We start from the raw sequence: 15340 nt of genomic DNA, 5'->3' as shown, positions 1-15340 counted from the left end.
TTAGCTGTTGTTACAGAAATGCTGTAATAAAGAACTAAAACTCAGTGGCTTAAAATAATGAACAATTTTCCCCCCTCTGGGGACTGTGGATCTGCTTTGGATCTCCTGGACTTGGCTGGGTTCCAGTCTGCAGGCTGGGTTCAGAACTATTCCATGTGCCTCATCCTGGAGTCAGCAGCTACCTGGGTCATATTTTCTAAAGGCAGATGGCAGGAGCAAGCAGGCAAGCCAAACTATACAAGCATACTTAAAGCATCTGTGTATGTCACTGCTCCTAACATTTCATTGTCCAAACCCAGTCAGACCATGTTCAAAGTCAGTTGGGCAGAGAAGCATACTCCTCCCAGTAAGCACAGAAAGGGCTAGGGGATGATGATTGTGAGAAAAGAAAACAATCTAACATAGCTATCCTTAGATACTGCCTCAGGGTCCAAGTAGGCACCCTGACCTCCAGCCATCTTTCTGCATTCACACTAGCAAGCAAGAGAAAGGGCAAAGGAGGGAATACTCTTTCCCCATTAGATATACTTTCTAGAAATGAGACATACTGCTTCCTCTTATAATACCATTGTACCATACTAAAGAATACATGAACTCCTCACCAACTTAGCTTACATTTCACATTCTGACAATAGTAAAAAAAAAAAAAAATCTGTTCTCCAACTATTTTTCACATTCTCATAATTTTTTAAAATTTAAACATTAATAGAATACTGTGATCAAATAAATATAGTCCATATTCAAATTTCTCCACTTGTCCATTAGGACTGGTTTTTTAAAAACTCCAGTATCCAGTCTTGATCATGTATTGCATTTGGCTCTCATGTCGTTAACTTTGACATTCTCAGCCTTATTTTTATTTTGTCTTTCAACACATGGACGTTTTTTAAGAATCCAGGCCAGTTGTCTTGTAGATGGTCACGTAATCTGGATCTCATTATTTATTTTTAATAGAGTGCATCTGATTCCTGATGAATGCACTCAGTCGTCCAAGCCAGCAGATTCCAGATCAGATACTGATTCCTGTTCAGCACTCTTTTAGGGGTTGTATCATGATTGGAACAGATGAGATTATTTATCAGCAGTGACTCATACAGCCAACTGTCACCTCCTCGGAGTGAAGCCCTCTCTGACCACCCAAGTTGCCTACCCTACTGCCCCATCCCTATCTCTCCAGCAGCACTGTTTTATTTTTTCTAACACTTCCCTCTATCCGGCATTATTATTTATTCCTCTGTGTACTTACTGACTGTCCTTCCCCCACTAGAAACAAGCTTTGTCTTGTTTAATACCATGTTCCCAGTGCCTAGAAAAATGCTTGGTCAGTGGTGTTGAATGAGTCTTTGAACCAGCTTTGGTCAATCTGGACATGCTGTGGAGATACATAGCTGGAACTGCCATCTGCGGAGAGTTGAGTTTTGCTTTTCCTTCCAGGTGTAGGCCCTGCTTCTGTGTTGGTTGGGAATCTGGTTGCTGGAAAACGCATAGCACAAGCTGCAGGAAGGGATCTTGGACAAATTGAAGAGAATGATTTGGTAAGGAAGGTAAGCATTCCAGAAGTGATGGCTGTTTGCAGACAAGTCAAGGACAGGTGAGAGATGCACATGCAGATTTTCCAGACTTGCTGATCCTGATGATTGTTCCTTTGCTTTATGACTGCAGCACCAGTTTCTGGCGGAGATTCTGCAGTGGCGAGCCCAGGCAACTCCTGACCATGTCCTCTTCATGCTGTTAAATGCCAAGGTATTACAAATTCAGTTGTGCATCTCATCAGCGGCATACAGTGGGAGTGTCTCAGGCAATCTTGATTGGTTTCTTTCATCAGAAAATATTTTCTGTTTTCAGCTCTGAGAAAGGCGTGATATAGTGCCTTCTTCCTGTTTGGCAGAGGAGGATAAGTTGCTCAATCACTTATAGGTTGAAATAAGACCTCCTAGAGTGCTGTCTCTTCTTGTGTTACAATCAGGTCTTCTTTATCCATTCTGATTGGAGTCAGTGAAGCCAACACTACAGTTACATAGCCAGACAGATGTATACAATCCATTATGTCATATGGCTCTCTATCCAATTTGGCTTTTAAGTCTTTGATTTCTGCCAGGAAAAAAAAAATGGCTTTGGAGTAATAATTTAAAAACTAAAGTTAATTCTAGCACATACTAAATTGTTTATTGTTAGCAGCAAAATACAAATGGAAACTCTACATGAGTACATTTTTAACTACTGGTTTCTGATGGATGGTTCACCAGAATATTGAATTTTTTAGTCACACATCCTGGGGGTGTCTACTGAGCTTTGTTTATTTCAGTGGCTGAGACACAGGCAAAAAGAACTGTGACCATACTCTATACCTAACAGTAGATTGTCTCAGCAGGGGAGGACTGGAAGGCCTGGTGGAACCTCTTAGGGGGTTTATCCAACCCACTTAGATTCTGGTACACATTATACCTTGGAGAATTCATGTAATATAACAATTAGTGATAGGAATGGGAGTATCCTGTGCATCTTAGAAGTGAAAAGTCTTTAAAAACCTTCAGAACCACTGCTCTCTGTGGATGAAAACATAGGGCCTTCCTGCTCCACCACTGTGTTAACTAAGCTTCCCTCGAGGTCCATGAAGAGACTGAAATGCAAGATCTTTATGCGTCATTAAGATGTCAGCTCAGCTGACTTACCCACTCCAGTACCAAGCTTGACTACAGTTAAGGTGATGGTACCTAAGTTAACTGCTAGTGAGCACAAGCTTCAATTTGGTGCTTGGTTAGAGAACTGATGTATATGGATAACTGCCTGTAGTACATGGAGTCCTTCCGTGTTACATTCTAACGTCTCTCCTTGGATTAGTCCACACCACCAGAAAGCACAGTAACCATACAGTGTTGTTCCTTCACACTGGGGAAACCATTTTTACTGCATTTTTGTTGGCTGATTCAACACAGAACAAAAAAGAGAAATGTCATAAGAAATTGCCTTTTAAATTTAACACTGAATCATTTTAGTGCTATAGCAATAAGTGGCGTCAAACAATATACAAATGGGTAAATAAGTTATGGCATGTAAATATGATTAAATACTCCTGGCGCTGTGGGTTAATGCACCAGACTGCAAAGCTGTTCGAACTGCAAGGTCGGTGATTCAAGCTCACTAACCACTCGTCGGAAACCCTACACAGGGTTGCTATGGGTTGAAGCTAACTCAGTGGCACTTAACAACAACAACATGCAACCATTCAGAACCATGTTACAGAAGAGTGTTTGATGACTCAGAAAATATCCCTAGTGTGGAACTGGAATAAGAGCAGGATATGAAGCTTTGGGTACTTACTAGGATGGTGGTGGTTATGTGCCATGGAGTTGGTTCCAACTCATAGTGACCCTGTACAGGGTTTCTGAGGCTGTAAATCTTTATGGGAACAGAAAGCCTCATCTTTCTCCCATGGAACAGCTGGTAGTTTTGAACTGCTGACCTTGTAGTTAACAGCTGGATTCATAACCACTACGCTACCAGAGCTACTTACTAGGATACAAGACCCTATTCTAAGTGCTTTACATTCAGTCGTTCATCTTAAGATAAAGGAAACTGAGACACAAGGAAACTGGGTTCACAGACCTAGTACATGAGTGGTGGTGGTTGTTAGTGACGTCGAATCAGTTCTGCTTCTTAGTGACTCTGTAAAGGATTTCCAAGGAGTTGCTGGTGGATTTGAACCACCAACCTTGCAATTAGCAGTCCAATGCTTTTCCTGCAGTACCACACCAGGTCTCAGGCTTGGAAGGTGGCTTCAGAGCCCACATTTTTACCAATGTACACTGTACAATCTCTGGCAGATGGTGGAAGATGCCATTTTTGTGTAATAAGAAAAGAACATTGAATTTGTATAGAATATATGAGAGTAAATAAAAACCATATTGCTACTATGATTCTAATATATATGCTCCAGTTTATTCCAAACAAAACACATTTAAACATGTCTCTGATCAGTGGATGACTGCAGACAAGTTCTTGCCATATCACACTTGTCTTTATCTTTTTATGATGCCTTCAAAAAAATTAAAGGGTGTTTTTTAATTGCTGTGAAAAATGCAATTTTTAGGTCAGGTTTGATATTAAATTTTGTGTTCTTTGCCAAAATTTAACAGAACTTAAGCAGACATCTTCCCAAATCTTGAAGTTTTGCAACTAGTTTACAGGAATGCTGCCCTATAAAGATCAACAGTTTTTAGATGCATAAGGCATTTTAAGGAATGTGAGAACGACCTCAAATATTAATTCAAGGCAGAAAGGTCAGTGCAATAGATTATGGTGACTTCTTAGAGAACACAGGGCAATCACAGGGACTTATTATGAAGGAATCTTAAGGAAATTCAGAACTGCATTGGTGAGAAGACCGGGAAAGTTGTGAAGGAATTTTTTTCCATCGTGACAATACACCTGCCCATTCATTGAGGGTAGCTAGGGCTGTGAGTTTCTCTGGGCAGTCCTGCCCCCTCCACTCTACAGCCCGGATCTTGTCCCTTCAGACTTTTGCTCCCCAAACCCAAAGAACACTTAAAAGAAGCATAGAATCCGTCAAGGATGCAAAAACTGCCATTTTGCTGTGGTGTGAATTGAAGCCAGCAGATTGTTTTGAGGATGGGTTAGATGCAAACATCATTTTCAGAAGTTTGTATACTTAGATGGAAGATACATTTGGAAACAATACCTGTACATTTTGACATTTTGTTTAATAAAGGTTTTTATTATACAAGTGAGTCAAAAATTATCCACACTTCGATTGTATTAAAATGCTTTTCAACGTCCATGGCTGATGACGTTGAGTTTGTGTGTAAAATGATTCTTTGAATAGATGAGTGACAAATCATTTGCAAATCAGCCATGGCTCTGCATTTAAAATAATCCACAACAGACTTGGGTTTTGAAACATTTGTGTAAGATGGGGTATTGAAACAACTCACGCAGGAGCACAGACAGAAGGTGTATGGACATCTGCAAACAAAATTTGGACCGATATTAGAAGGAAGATAAAACTGTCTTTAAAAAAAGTTACTGGTGATTAGAAATGATTCATCACTATGAGCCTGAGTGTAAACGACAAAGTAAGGAATGGAAACATCCTCAATCACCGGCCAGGAAAAGGTTCAGAAGTCAACCATCAGCTGAAATATTGATGCTTACAGTTTTCTGGGATTCTTAAAGGCCAGTATTGGAACACTATCAGATGAAAGGTTCAACAGTCGACTGAGATGCTCACTGAAGAACTGAAGCGTAACCTTCAGGTTAAACCCAGAGGACTGCTATCCAAGGGTGTTATGATCTTACATGATAATGCACATCCACACATCTCTACCCACACTGCTGACACTCTGAAAAAACTTCGTTTGTGGTGTAAAAGCATCCTCCCTATAGTCCTGATTTTGCTTCATCTGTCTTTCACCTGTTTGGTCCCCTGAAAGTAGCCCTTTGAGGACAAAGATTCACCTGTGATGAAGACAGCGGTACATTCGTGGCTTGCAGCTCAGCCTAACACATTTTTTAATAAGGGAATACAAAAGCTTGTTGACAGATGGACAAATTGTATTGAAAAGCAAGGAGATTATGTTGAAAAATGATGTCTGTGTTTTCTCTAGAAGTTCATTGAAGTAAATTCTACAGCCAGAGTGTGGATAATTTTTCACTTAACCTCACATAATCATTTTTAAAGACCAGAAGAATATACATTAAAATGTCAAAATGACTATATCTGTCTAGGAAGATTGTATTTATCTGTCTTTTCCAAATTTTCTACACTGAACATGTACTGTTTCATATTAATAAAATATTCTTTAAAGAAAAGAAATAGCCCAGTCAAACTTGGTTTATGGTGCGATATCTATGAGTTCTAAAGGTAAAGCAATAAAGACAGTGTGGTATTGGCAAAGAGGAACCATCTAGAATACCATTTGACATTATCCAGTAAGGTTGAAGATAGGCATATCCAACAACCCAGTGATTCCATTCCTACATCTCTACACAAATATTTATACCAAGACTTGATGAAGAGTGCCCATCAGCAAAATGGATGAATACATTGTCATCTGCTCTAGCCGAAAAAAAAACCAACACAAAAACTCCACTACATTGAGTCCGTTACGATTCTTAGTGACTCTAAATAGGGCTTCCGAAACGAAATCTTTATGGAAACAAACAGCCTCATCTTTCTTCCACAGAGCGGCTGGTGTGTTTAAACCTCTGACCTTGTTGTCAGCAGTAGCCCCTTCCTTATCCTACAGTACCACCAGGGCTCCTTGTGAAGTAATAGCAGTAAAAGTGAATGAATAAACCCCACTCATGCACAGCAGCATAGGCTTTTAACAATATTCAGTGACATAAGCAAAGCACAGAGTAGTACCTCTACAACTCTATTTATGTGTAAAATTCAAAACTAGGAAAACTAAACTTTTAGGGATACAAGAAAAATCAGTGACTTAACAAAAACAAGTCAAGGTCCTGGGTACCTGTGGAGGGAAGAAGAACATGAGCGGGGGACACACAGGCTGCTTATGAGCCACTGGCAGTGCCATGCTGGTTCTCCACAGATGCTTCCTTTATAGTTTTTCATTAAGCTGTATATTTATACGTTATGCACGTTCCCTTATATGTGTTCTAGTTTATAAGAGTAAGAAAAGTTCAAAACACAGCCCAGTGACAGGCTTGTAGGGTATACCCTTTGGTTAGTTGATGATGCATGGAGGGGATTGTAACCAGGGCAATGAAACGGTATACGGTAGGATGAATGTAAAACTAATGTTCTCCCATGTAAACTATCACATAATTCCAATAAAACATTAAAAAACAAACAAAAAAAGAGACTGTTGACACATTGTGAAAAAAACACTAATGAATGGCATGAACAAGTTGTGCAGAAATCGTTTAATGGAAACCTAATCTGCCATGTAAATTTTCACCAAAATTCAATAAAATATTGAAGAGGAAGAAAAAAAAAAAAAAAACAACGCAGCCCAGTGAAACCTGAATTTATGAAGATCCACAGGAGAATTTACTCTCAGGATAAGGAACAGTTGGCCATCTTTTAATTCCTAATCTTTGTAATTAACTAGCTACCTCTGGATTCATTGTAACTGCTTTTCCCCCTTCTTTGCTGTTAGAAAACTCAGCACGTCTTTTGTGTTTCATGTGTTACATGAACACATGCTTCTTTTTTAAAAAAATTATTTTAATGACTATATATTTTTTAAACTGCCATAAATAGGAGAGGTTATAAATAAATATGTTTGATCTACAGTGATGTTGGTATTCCCTGTGTACCAAGAGACATTGGAAAGGGAAAAGAATTCCACACATATCTTTTGGTACAATTCCAGGACCATTTTCACTGCAATTACTAACTTCCTAAAAATCTATCAAGGCGTAAGCGTTTCAAGTATGATATTGAATTGATAATACCTGTTACCGTTTTATTTCCTTACTGAGCTTTGACCTATACTTCTTTTGTTTAAAGGGAACTACTGTGTGCACAGCCAGCTGCCTTCAGCTTCATAAGCGAGCAGAGAGGATTGCGTCAGTTCTTGGTGATAAAGGTCATCTAAATGCAGGAGACAATGTGGTGTTGCTTTATCCACCTGGTAAGCGCTGGGTTGGTAGACTACGTGTCTATTACTAGACTACAAAACTGTAAGAGGATAGCAACTCATGGCAGTCATGTGGCATCCCCCAACTCCAAGACCACAACCCACACAGACAAAGGGCACACCAAACCCTGTTCCAGAATTGTGTCATGCAAGGGTTCTCTCTGCAGGACCATTCTATTGTATTGACTGTGGTATTTCTCCATCTGGCACAGTGCAGGGTACATAAATGCATTCAGGAAATGTTGAATGAATGAAGACTTAAGCTGCCTGCCCTTGCAAAGCCTAGAAACAGATGCTTTCTTTAAGGTGTACTTAGGAATCGGACCATTTCCAAAAGAACATTGTGCTTGACCACTGTTGACTTAACATCCTTCATAGTGAGATTGATGTTTATTCCTCTACAATTGCTTTTGCCATCTTTCATGCTCTAATTTAATTCAGCAACCTTCTTTTCAACAAGAGGAATTCAGTATTATTTGGTGATAAGTAATTATTTGGTCTAAGTATTAAAAATTTCAAGTGGAATATTTGAATTGTCCTCGCCTTTATGTCTTCTGCCAACTACCCCGCTCATTGCATGCATTGTGTTTGGTCTTTTATCATTTTACTCTGTGATTCTTACTACATTATTTAATTCACATCAACATTTTTAAATTTTCTTAGACGACCATGTGGTACAGGAACCCCTCCCATGGTGTTCCTATGAGAATGTCTTCCATGTATTCAATGCTAAGAAGTAGTAACAGACCAGAGCACTTCCGGAGGGGGCCTTTCCCATGTCCTGACATTACCATGTCTTCATATCCAGTCACATACTGCCTGCCTACATTTTCCACTCAAGGATGGAGTAACTGCTAGGAAGTCTGACTACACTTCACAAAGCTGCCTTCTAAATACGGAAAGAAAGCTGAGAGAGCTCAGGTGTTCTTCATTGCTCTTCCCACATTTCTTTGTTTTCCAAGTTAAGCATCCCAAGTTATTTCTCTCATGTTATGCTATCAAGACTCATTTCCTTTCTCCTGTAAATTTTTCTTAGATTTTCTATTTATGGTGTGGCTCTAGCAGTTGAAAATACAGTGAGGCTTTTACCTTCTTGGAGTCTCTAGGTGGTACAAACAGTTAACACACTCGACTGTGCCCAAATTTTCCTTGGAAGAAAGGAATGGTAATCTACTTCCCAAAAAATCAGCCATTGAAAACACTGTAGAGTCCAGTTCTTTTCTGACACACTTGGGGTGCCCAACAGTCAAAGTTAAGTCAAATGGCAACCAGTTACTACTGCCCTTGTCTTTGAATATTACAATTCTGTTAAAGCTACTTAGACGTCATCATCATGGGCTTCTGTGGTTGTTGTCATAGTTTCTTTTTTACTATTATTTTGTAATTTCAACCCTCATTCCATCCTTTAGATATCTTTTACTTCTGACTTCTTTATTGTTTCTTATTCTTAGTTGTTTTACATGCTTTCTTAAGTGCTGTCAAGTTGGTTTCAACTCTTAGCAACCCTGCATATAGTTTCCAAGGGTTTCCTGGTGAATTTGAACCCCCGGCTTTGCAGTTAGCAGTCCATTGCTTAGCCTGTAGTGCCACACCAGGACTCCATGCTTCACTTGTTGTTGTTGTCGTTTAGCGTCATCAAGTTGGTTCCAACTCATAGTGATCCTGTATAGCGTTTCTAAGGAGCAGCTGGTGGATTTGAACCTCTGTTCTTGTGGTTAGCAATCTAATGCCACACCAGGATTCACATGCTTCCCTCATAGCAGCCCTGTTTAGGGTTTATGAAAAGTAGCTGGTGGGTTTGAATCCCCAATCTTGCATTTAAACCGAAATTGCAGTCCAGTGCTTACCCCACAGTGCCACACCAGGACTCCTGTGCTTCCTTTAGTTCCTTCTTAATTTTAAAAATGTCTTCTGATATGTCTCTGTTCAGTTATGCTCTCGGGTAATCCATCTGACATGTGGCTTAATAAACTGGTTGTAGAAGATCTGCCTTTCCCTTTCCCGTGGATGCAGAGTGATTATGGGACTCTCCTGACACAGCCCTCTGTGCCTTGCAGGCATCGAGTTAATCGCTGCCTTCTACGGCTGCCTGTATGCAGGCTGCATCCCTGTGACAGTCCGACCTCCCCATGCTCAGAACCTCACGGCCACACTACCCACTGTCCGAATGATTGTTGACGTAAGTACCAAGTGTATGTTATCTTGCCCTCTCACCTCATCAAAGCCAGATGCAGATATCTAATGAGCCTCACTCATTGTTTAGTTTGTTTCTTTGTTTTTTAATCAAGATATCAAATGTGTCCTCTGAAAATTACTACTTTTCCTTAATCTGACCTGTTGTTGTTAAGTGCTGTCGAGTTGGTTCCGACTCATAGCGACCCTGTAGAGGGTTTCCGAGGAGCAGCTGGTAGGTTTGACCCGCTGACCTTGCGGTTCAAACTGACCTGCGGTCCAGTGTTTCATCCCACAGCACCACACCAGGACTCCAATCTGGCCCAAGTGACCATGATTATTGAGGAAGAAACTTTGATACAGTGATTATTGGTTAAATACAGAACTGTAGGCATTTATCATGAACATTTAGGAGATAAAGCTGTTATTGGTAATTTTCTATAAAGTATGTTTCATTTTTACAGGGGGAAAACATAAAAGGGGTTGCCCCCCTTTTTTTCAAATTTATTTTTAAAATTTTTTTATTGTGAATTGAGTAAAGATTTACAAAGCAGATTATCAGTTTTATATCCAACAAATCATGCACTTTGTTTCATCTCAGTGATTGCATTCCCTCCATGTCACATCAGTGTAACATCACTTCCCTGCTGTGTTTCTTGTTTCCATTTCACCTCCTTTCCTGATGTTTCTGAATTTTGTCCATGAGTAAATGCTGCCCCTTTGGTCTCGAATGGTTGAGCATTGTATGGTGTGTGTATCTCATTAGTGTTGTCGTCCCCTGGATATACCTCTCTACTGCTTGGCTGAAAATTGAGCCATGGAGGTGGGTGCCCCCTTTAAAAATATATATATATACATATATATATATATATATATCATCTGGTATTTTTTCCATAGAGTAACCAAGGTAACTTCATATGCCAAATTCTGAATTGTCCCCAGTGTCCCATCATTTTTCTTTATGTTAGGTTGTAAATCTGCCTGCCTGGTACAGCATTACAGTGTATCCTAGGGGGTTGCTTTTTCTTGCTCTGGAGGCAGTAGTGGTTTCTACAGAATATAAGCATTGAAGAAAATTAGATAAATAAATCTATGTTGTATTGTATCCTAATGTATTTTGAAGCAAAGGGCAGTCTTGGCCAATATGCTGTTGGGTTATGAAATTTTAGTTTATGTAACATTATGTTTTTCAATGAAGTGCTGCTGTCAGCAGTGTAACCTGCAGTATAAAAGCCATGTTCAACACAGATAATTTTAATACAAAGTTTAATTCAGCCAAATGCCCTTGTTATTATATTCTGGAAAGGTGGTCAGGATAGTAGAGAGGAGCATTTCTTTCCATTGATAGAGTTTATATGGGAAGTGGGTCACTTTGCAAGTCCACATGTAGATGTGCAGGGGAACTTCGTTTCTGGGGAGAAGCACGTATCTGTATCACTATAGCTCAAATTTAGTGTATGTTCTAGGTAAGTTTCACTAACCTGTGGCGAACATTAATACCTTCAAAAATGATTATATGAATCCACTGGTTTCCCAGGTCTCTACTGTATTCTCTTTATGAAATCAAGCGTTTATAGGTCTTCAGAACTCAAAATCATAAAAGAAGACCAGGCTTACTGGTCACCCTTCAGGTCTGGAACTGAACTCACCTCTATGACTCAATTGTCAGCCCAGCAGTAGATAGGTATTTAGGGGAAACATCAACACTAGTGAGATACACACACCGCAGAACAGTCAGCCCTCTAAGGTTCAAAGGGCAGTGTTTACCCAAGGACTAAATTTAAAAGCAGTGGGAAAGTAGGAGGAATTGAAACAAGAAACACAGAGAGGAGGTGGGATACGTGATATTACGTTGAGGGGGCTGCAGTCATTGAGAATGTAAAATTGTAAACCTTTACTCATTTAACAGTAAAAAGTTAAAAAGAAAAAAAAAAAGAGAGAGAGAGATTACGGGGTTCTCTAAGGAAATTGTAACTCTGAACTGCAAGGATGCTTTAAACCATTCATGGAAACGTGGAATTAAAAGAACTTTATGAAGCTCCCTCATATTTGAGAGTCACCATTGTGAACAAAGTTACAAGAATGCAGTTGTGTTTAAAAGCTAGCAGTTGTTACACATTTCTTTTGCCGTACCGTATTCTTTGAAAATCTGATACTGCCCTGTGCCTTATGGTATGTGGGGTGCTTTTAGCAGCAGCCAGAGCTTGTGGTGTCTCATGGGGGCTAAGTCTGCTGGTGCTTATTTCTCTATTTGTTTTCTAGGTCAGCAAAGCAGCCTGTATTCTCACCAGTCAGGCCCTAATGAGGTTACTGAGGTCCCGAGAAGCAGCGGCAGCTGTGGATGTGAAAACATGGCCAACCATCATTGATACAGGTGAGTGGGAACGTTGTGCAGCCCCGTTAGGAACAAGAGCATAGTGAAGATTCTAGCTTCTCCTACCAGACACGACTACACTGCGTTTATGTCCTAGTACGTCCCACCCGCTAACACAGAGGCAAAAGTTCACATCCAGAGGCCTGGATAGTACCAAGTGCCACAGCCCAGACCCAAAGAACATAATGCTCTTTAAACAAAAAATGTCTTACTTTTACTCCTGGCATCATCAAGAGATGACTCAGTTTGTGTGTTGGATGACACCTTACACATGTAGAACCAAATAAAACACAGGAAAGAGCTGATCCTTGACTTCTAAATGTGATGTTGTTGAAACCAGGGCTTTGAGCCAGTGCATTCCAGTTTACCTCCTAATGAGAGTTTGCATTTCCATCCCAGATATACTGACACAGAATCTACAGTTAGCAAGCTCCTCAGCTGATTCTTATAGATCTCCAGATGTACATAAGACTCACCTGGAGATCTTATTAAAATGTAGATTTTGGTTTGGTATATTTGGGGTGGAAGTGCAAATCGGTCACAAGGAGTCAAACTGGAGTGAGCCAATTCAAAGCTCTGGTTGAAACAACTGTGGCTTCCGATAAGTGACTATACTCCACGACCCACATGGAGAGATTAAACCTGAGTAGGGGCAACGGGAGGTTAGAAAAACAGAGAGACACAAGACACAAATTGAGAATAGAATAGTTAGGACCAGGTGGGACACAGCACTCTGATGGAGATACTCCTACGTAGATTCAGCTCATTTATTATGTACATAAATCAAAAGAGAGAGCTGGGACCAGGGAAAAGATGGCCAAAAACTTTTGGTGTATAGATGCAAGCGTAAGCGGGACTTTATCAGAAGAATGTAGTTGTTAGGGAAACAAATAGTGCAGTGAGATGTTTTTGCAGACTTGACAGAAGGCCATGGAAAGACTTTGCAAATTCCTTGTTCGCTGAGGCAGGTTTTGCAAGTTCCTCAGGGGGCAGCCTGACCGGGGAGCAGCCTGATTTTCTGGACCACAACTGTTTAGTTGCAGTCCTTCAGTTAAACTGCCCCCAAGTCTGAGACCTTGAGTTCAAATCACTCCCAACAACATCATTGAATTAGGAGTCATAAGACTTGGATTCTAGTTCCAACTTCATTACTTCCTGCTTGTATAAGCTTGAGTGACATTGCCCTTTCCTAAAATAGTACTTCCCCTGACCTGATTCTCAGATTTGTTGAGAAGATCAAATACAATATTATATGAAGATACTTTGAAAACCTTTGAAGATACTTTATGAAAAAAAGTCATAAAGTATGACTTTTAGGTAGTACTCATACTAAAGAGGAGTCCTATTGTGGCACTGTGGGCTAACGCACACTGAACTGCAAAGTCTGTGGTTCAAGCTCATCAGCTGCTCCTTGGAAACACTATACAGAGTCAGTATGGGTCAGAACTGATTTGATAGCTTCTCAACAACAACATACTAAAGAAAGGGCTAAGATGTGCGGATAACGGGAGAATCAGTCATGTGGGGAAGAGTGTGGACTTTGAAGTCATGCATATGAGGGTTTAAATCCAGATACTTCTGTTCCTCTTTGAGTACTCTTACTAACTTGAATAAAACTGCCTGTATAATTGGGGTTATGATAACTGCACATGGGGTTGTAAAGATTAAATGATGTAAAAGATCTAGCACATAATTATATCTTGCACTGAGCCCTTACCATATGCCAATTGTTTTATGTGTAGTACCCATGTAGTACCCAATTTCATCCTCACCACAAGCCCATTAGATGAGTGCCATGTTTATTTTCATTTTACAGATGAGTAAACGTGAGTTACAAGGAGGTTAAGTAAATAGTAAAATAGAGATTCAAACTCAGCCAGACTGACTCCATTCCCAGCCTATTAACCATTAGTTCTCTCCCAACCCTTTTTTTCAGTGAGTACTACTGAAAATATATGTAGATTTTATATATAATATCCATCTACCGCAGCAACATTTATGTGAATTTAAGTTCAGGAATGACCTGTGTTTGTGGTTACTGTGTGCCAGATGCTGAACTTTTTTTTTTTCTTCTTAACATTTGTTACTAAAAGACGTAAGCACAGTCTGCCATATATAACACGAATGGACTGTGTTGTTGTTAATGATACAGATGGATATAGTATGGTTCATGGACTCAATCAGACTTCAGGAAGACTGGAAATGTTATGATCCAGACAACAGGACAGTTTCGTTAGCCTCATGAGTTGATAGAAGAATAGCAGGTAGAGGTAGATGTCTTGTAGCAAAAAGAGGGGAGTGGTTGACTGTAGTCCAGGAGCGGAGGGCGCTGGAACCATCAAAGGAGAGGAACAGAGTATAGGACCCTACCCAGAGAAACAGTGACACCAGAGATGGAGGCAGAGACGATGACATGGAGAGATGGAGCAGCTGGGAACTCTAGACCCAGAAAGGGAGAGGAGCTGTGTGCTGACAAACAGGGGCAGGCTTGCAGGGTATACCCTTTGGTTGGTTGTTGATGCATGGAGGGGATTGTAACCATGGCAGTGAAAGGATATACACTAGGATGAGTGTAAAGCCATTGTTCTTCCATGTAAACTATCACATAATTCACAATAAAACATTTTTTAAAAAGAATAGCAGATAGAGAGAATGTCATTGGTTTGACCAGATAGGGTCAGTGGTGGTGATTGTTATCATTGGGCTCTGATTCTGGATCAGTAAACTGCGGGAGGCATTGCAGGGCTTTGAAAAAGTGTGATCCGGGCCAGAGACATCCCCAACACCCATGGGAGGAGGAAGGAGCAGTATCATAAATGAGCAAAAGAAAATAATTCCCAATTCTAGATTATCATTCTTAAAAATCTTTCATTTTAATAGACATATACTGTACACTTTGGGCATGAAATCAGAAAAGACCAATCTCTAGAAAATGGTCATTGTGTTTGGTAAAGTAGAGGGTCAGCAAAAACAAGGGAAAGCCTCAGTAATTTGGATTGACACGTGGCCACAGCAGTAGGCTTATACTTACCAACACTCTGGAAGATGAGACAGCTGCAGGCAGTGTTCTGTGCTGTTACACTTAAGGTGGCCATGAATTGAAGCCAGCATGGTAACAACAATCACTAATGCTTGTTGAGCATTTTCCAAGTCTTATGTTTTAAATGTG

The 15340-nt window shown here is 40.1% G+C and overlaps 1 protein-coding gene across 1 annotated transcript in view; it reads left to right on the top strand.

Annotated features, from left to right (window-relative positions):
• The window catches only part of DIP2B (DIP2 disco-interacting protein 2 homolog B (Drosophila)), a 287973-nt gene that overhangs the window by 252282 nt on the left and 20351 nt on the right, over window positions 1-15340 (top strand). Inside the window, exons 24-28 of the mRNA XM_006870048.1 lie at window positions 1435-1544; window positions 1663-1743; window positions 7496-7619; window positions 9683-9804; window positions 12060-12171. Coding sequence (XP_006870110.1) covers window positions 1435-1544; window positions 1663-1743; window positions 7496-7619; window positions 9683-9804; window positions 12060-12171 — 549 coding nt within the window. The remainder of the gene's footprint in view (window positions 1-1434; window positions 1545-1662; window positions 1744-7495; window positions 7620-9682; window positions 9805-12059; window positions 12172-15340) is intronic.

This window comes from Chrysochloris asiatica, unplaced genomic scaffold, assembly GCF_000296735.1.
Source record: "Chrysochloris asiatica unplaced genomic scaffold, ChrAsi1.0 scaffold00138, whole genome shotgun sequence".
Classification (NCBI taxonomy): Eukaryota; Metazoa; Chordata; class Mammalia; order Afrosoricida; family Chrysochloridae; genus Chrysochloris; species Chrysochloris asiatica.
The sequence above is the reverse complement of the archived record's forward strand: the minus strand, read 5'-3'. Positions and strand labels throughout refer to the sequence as shown.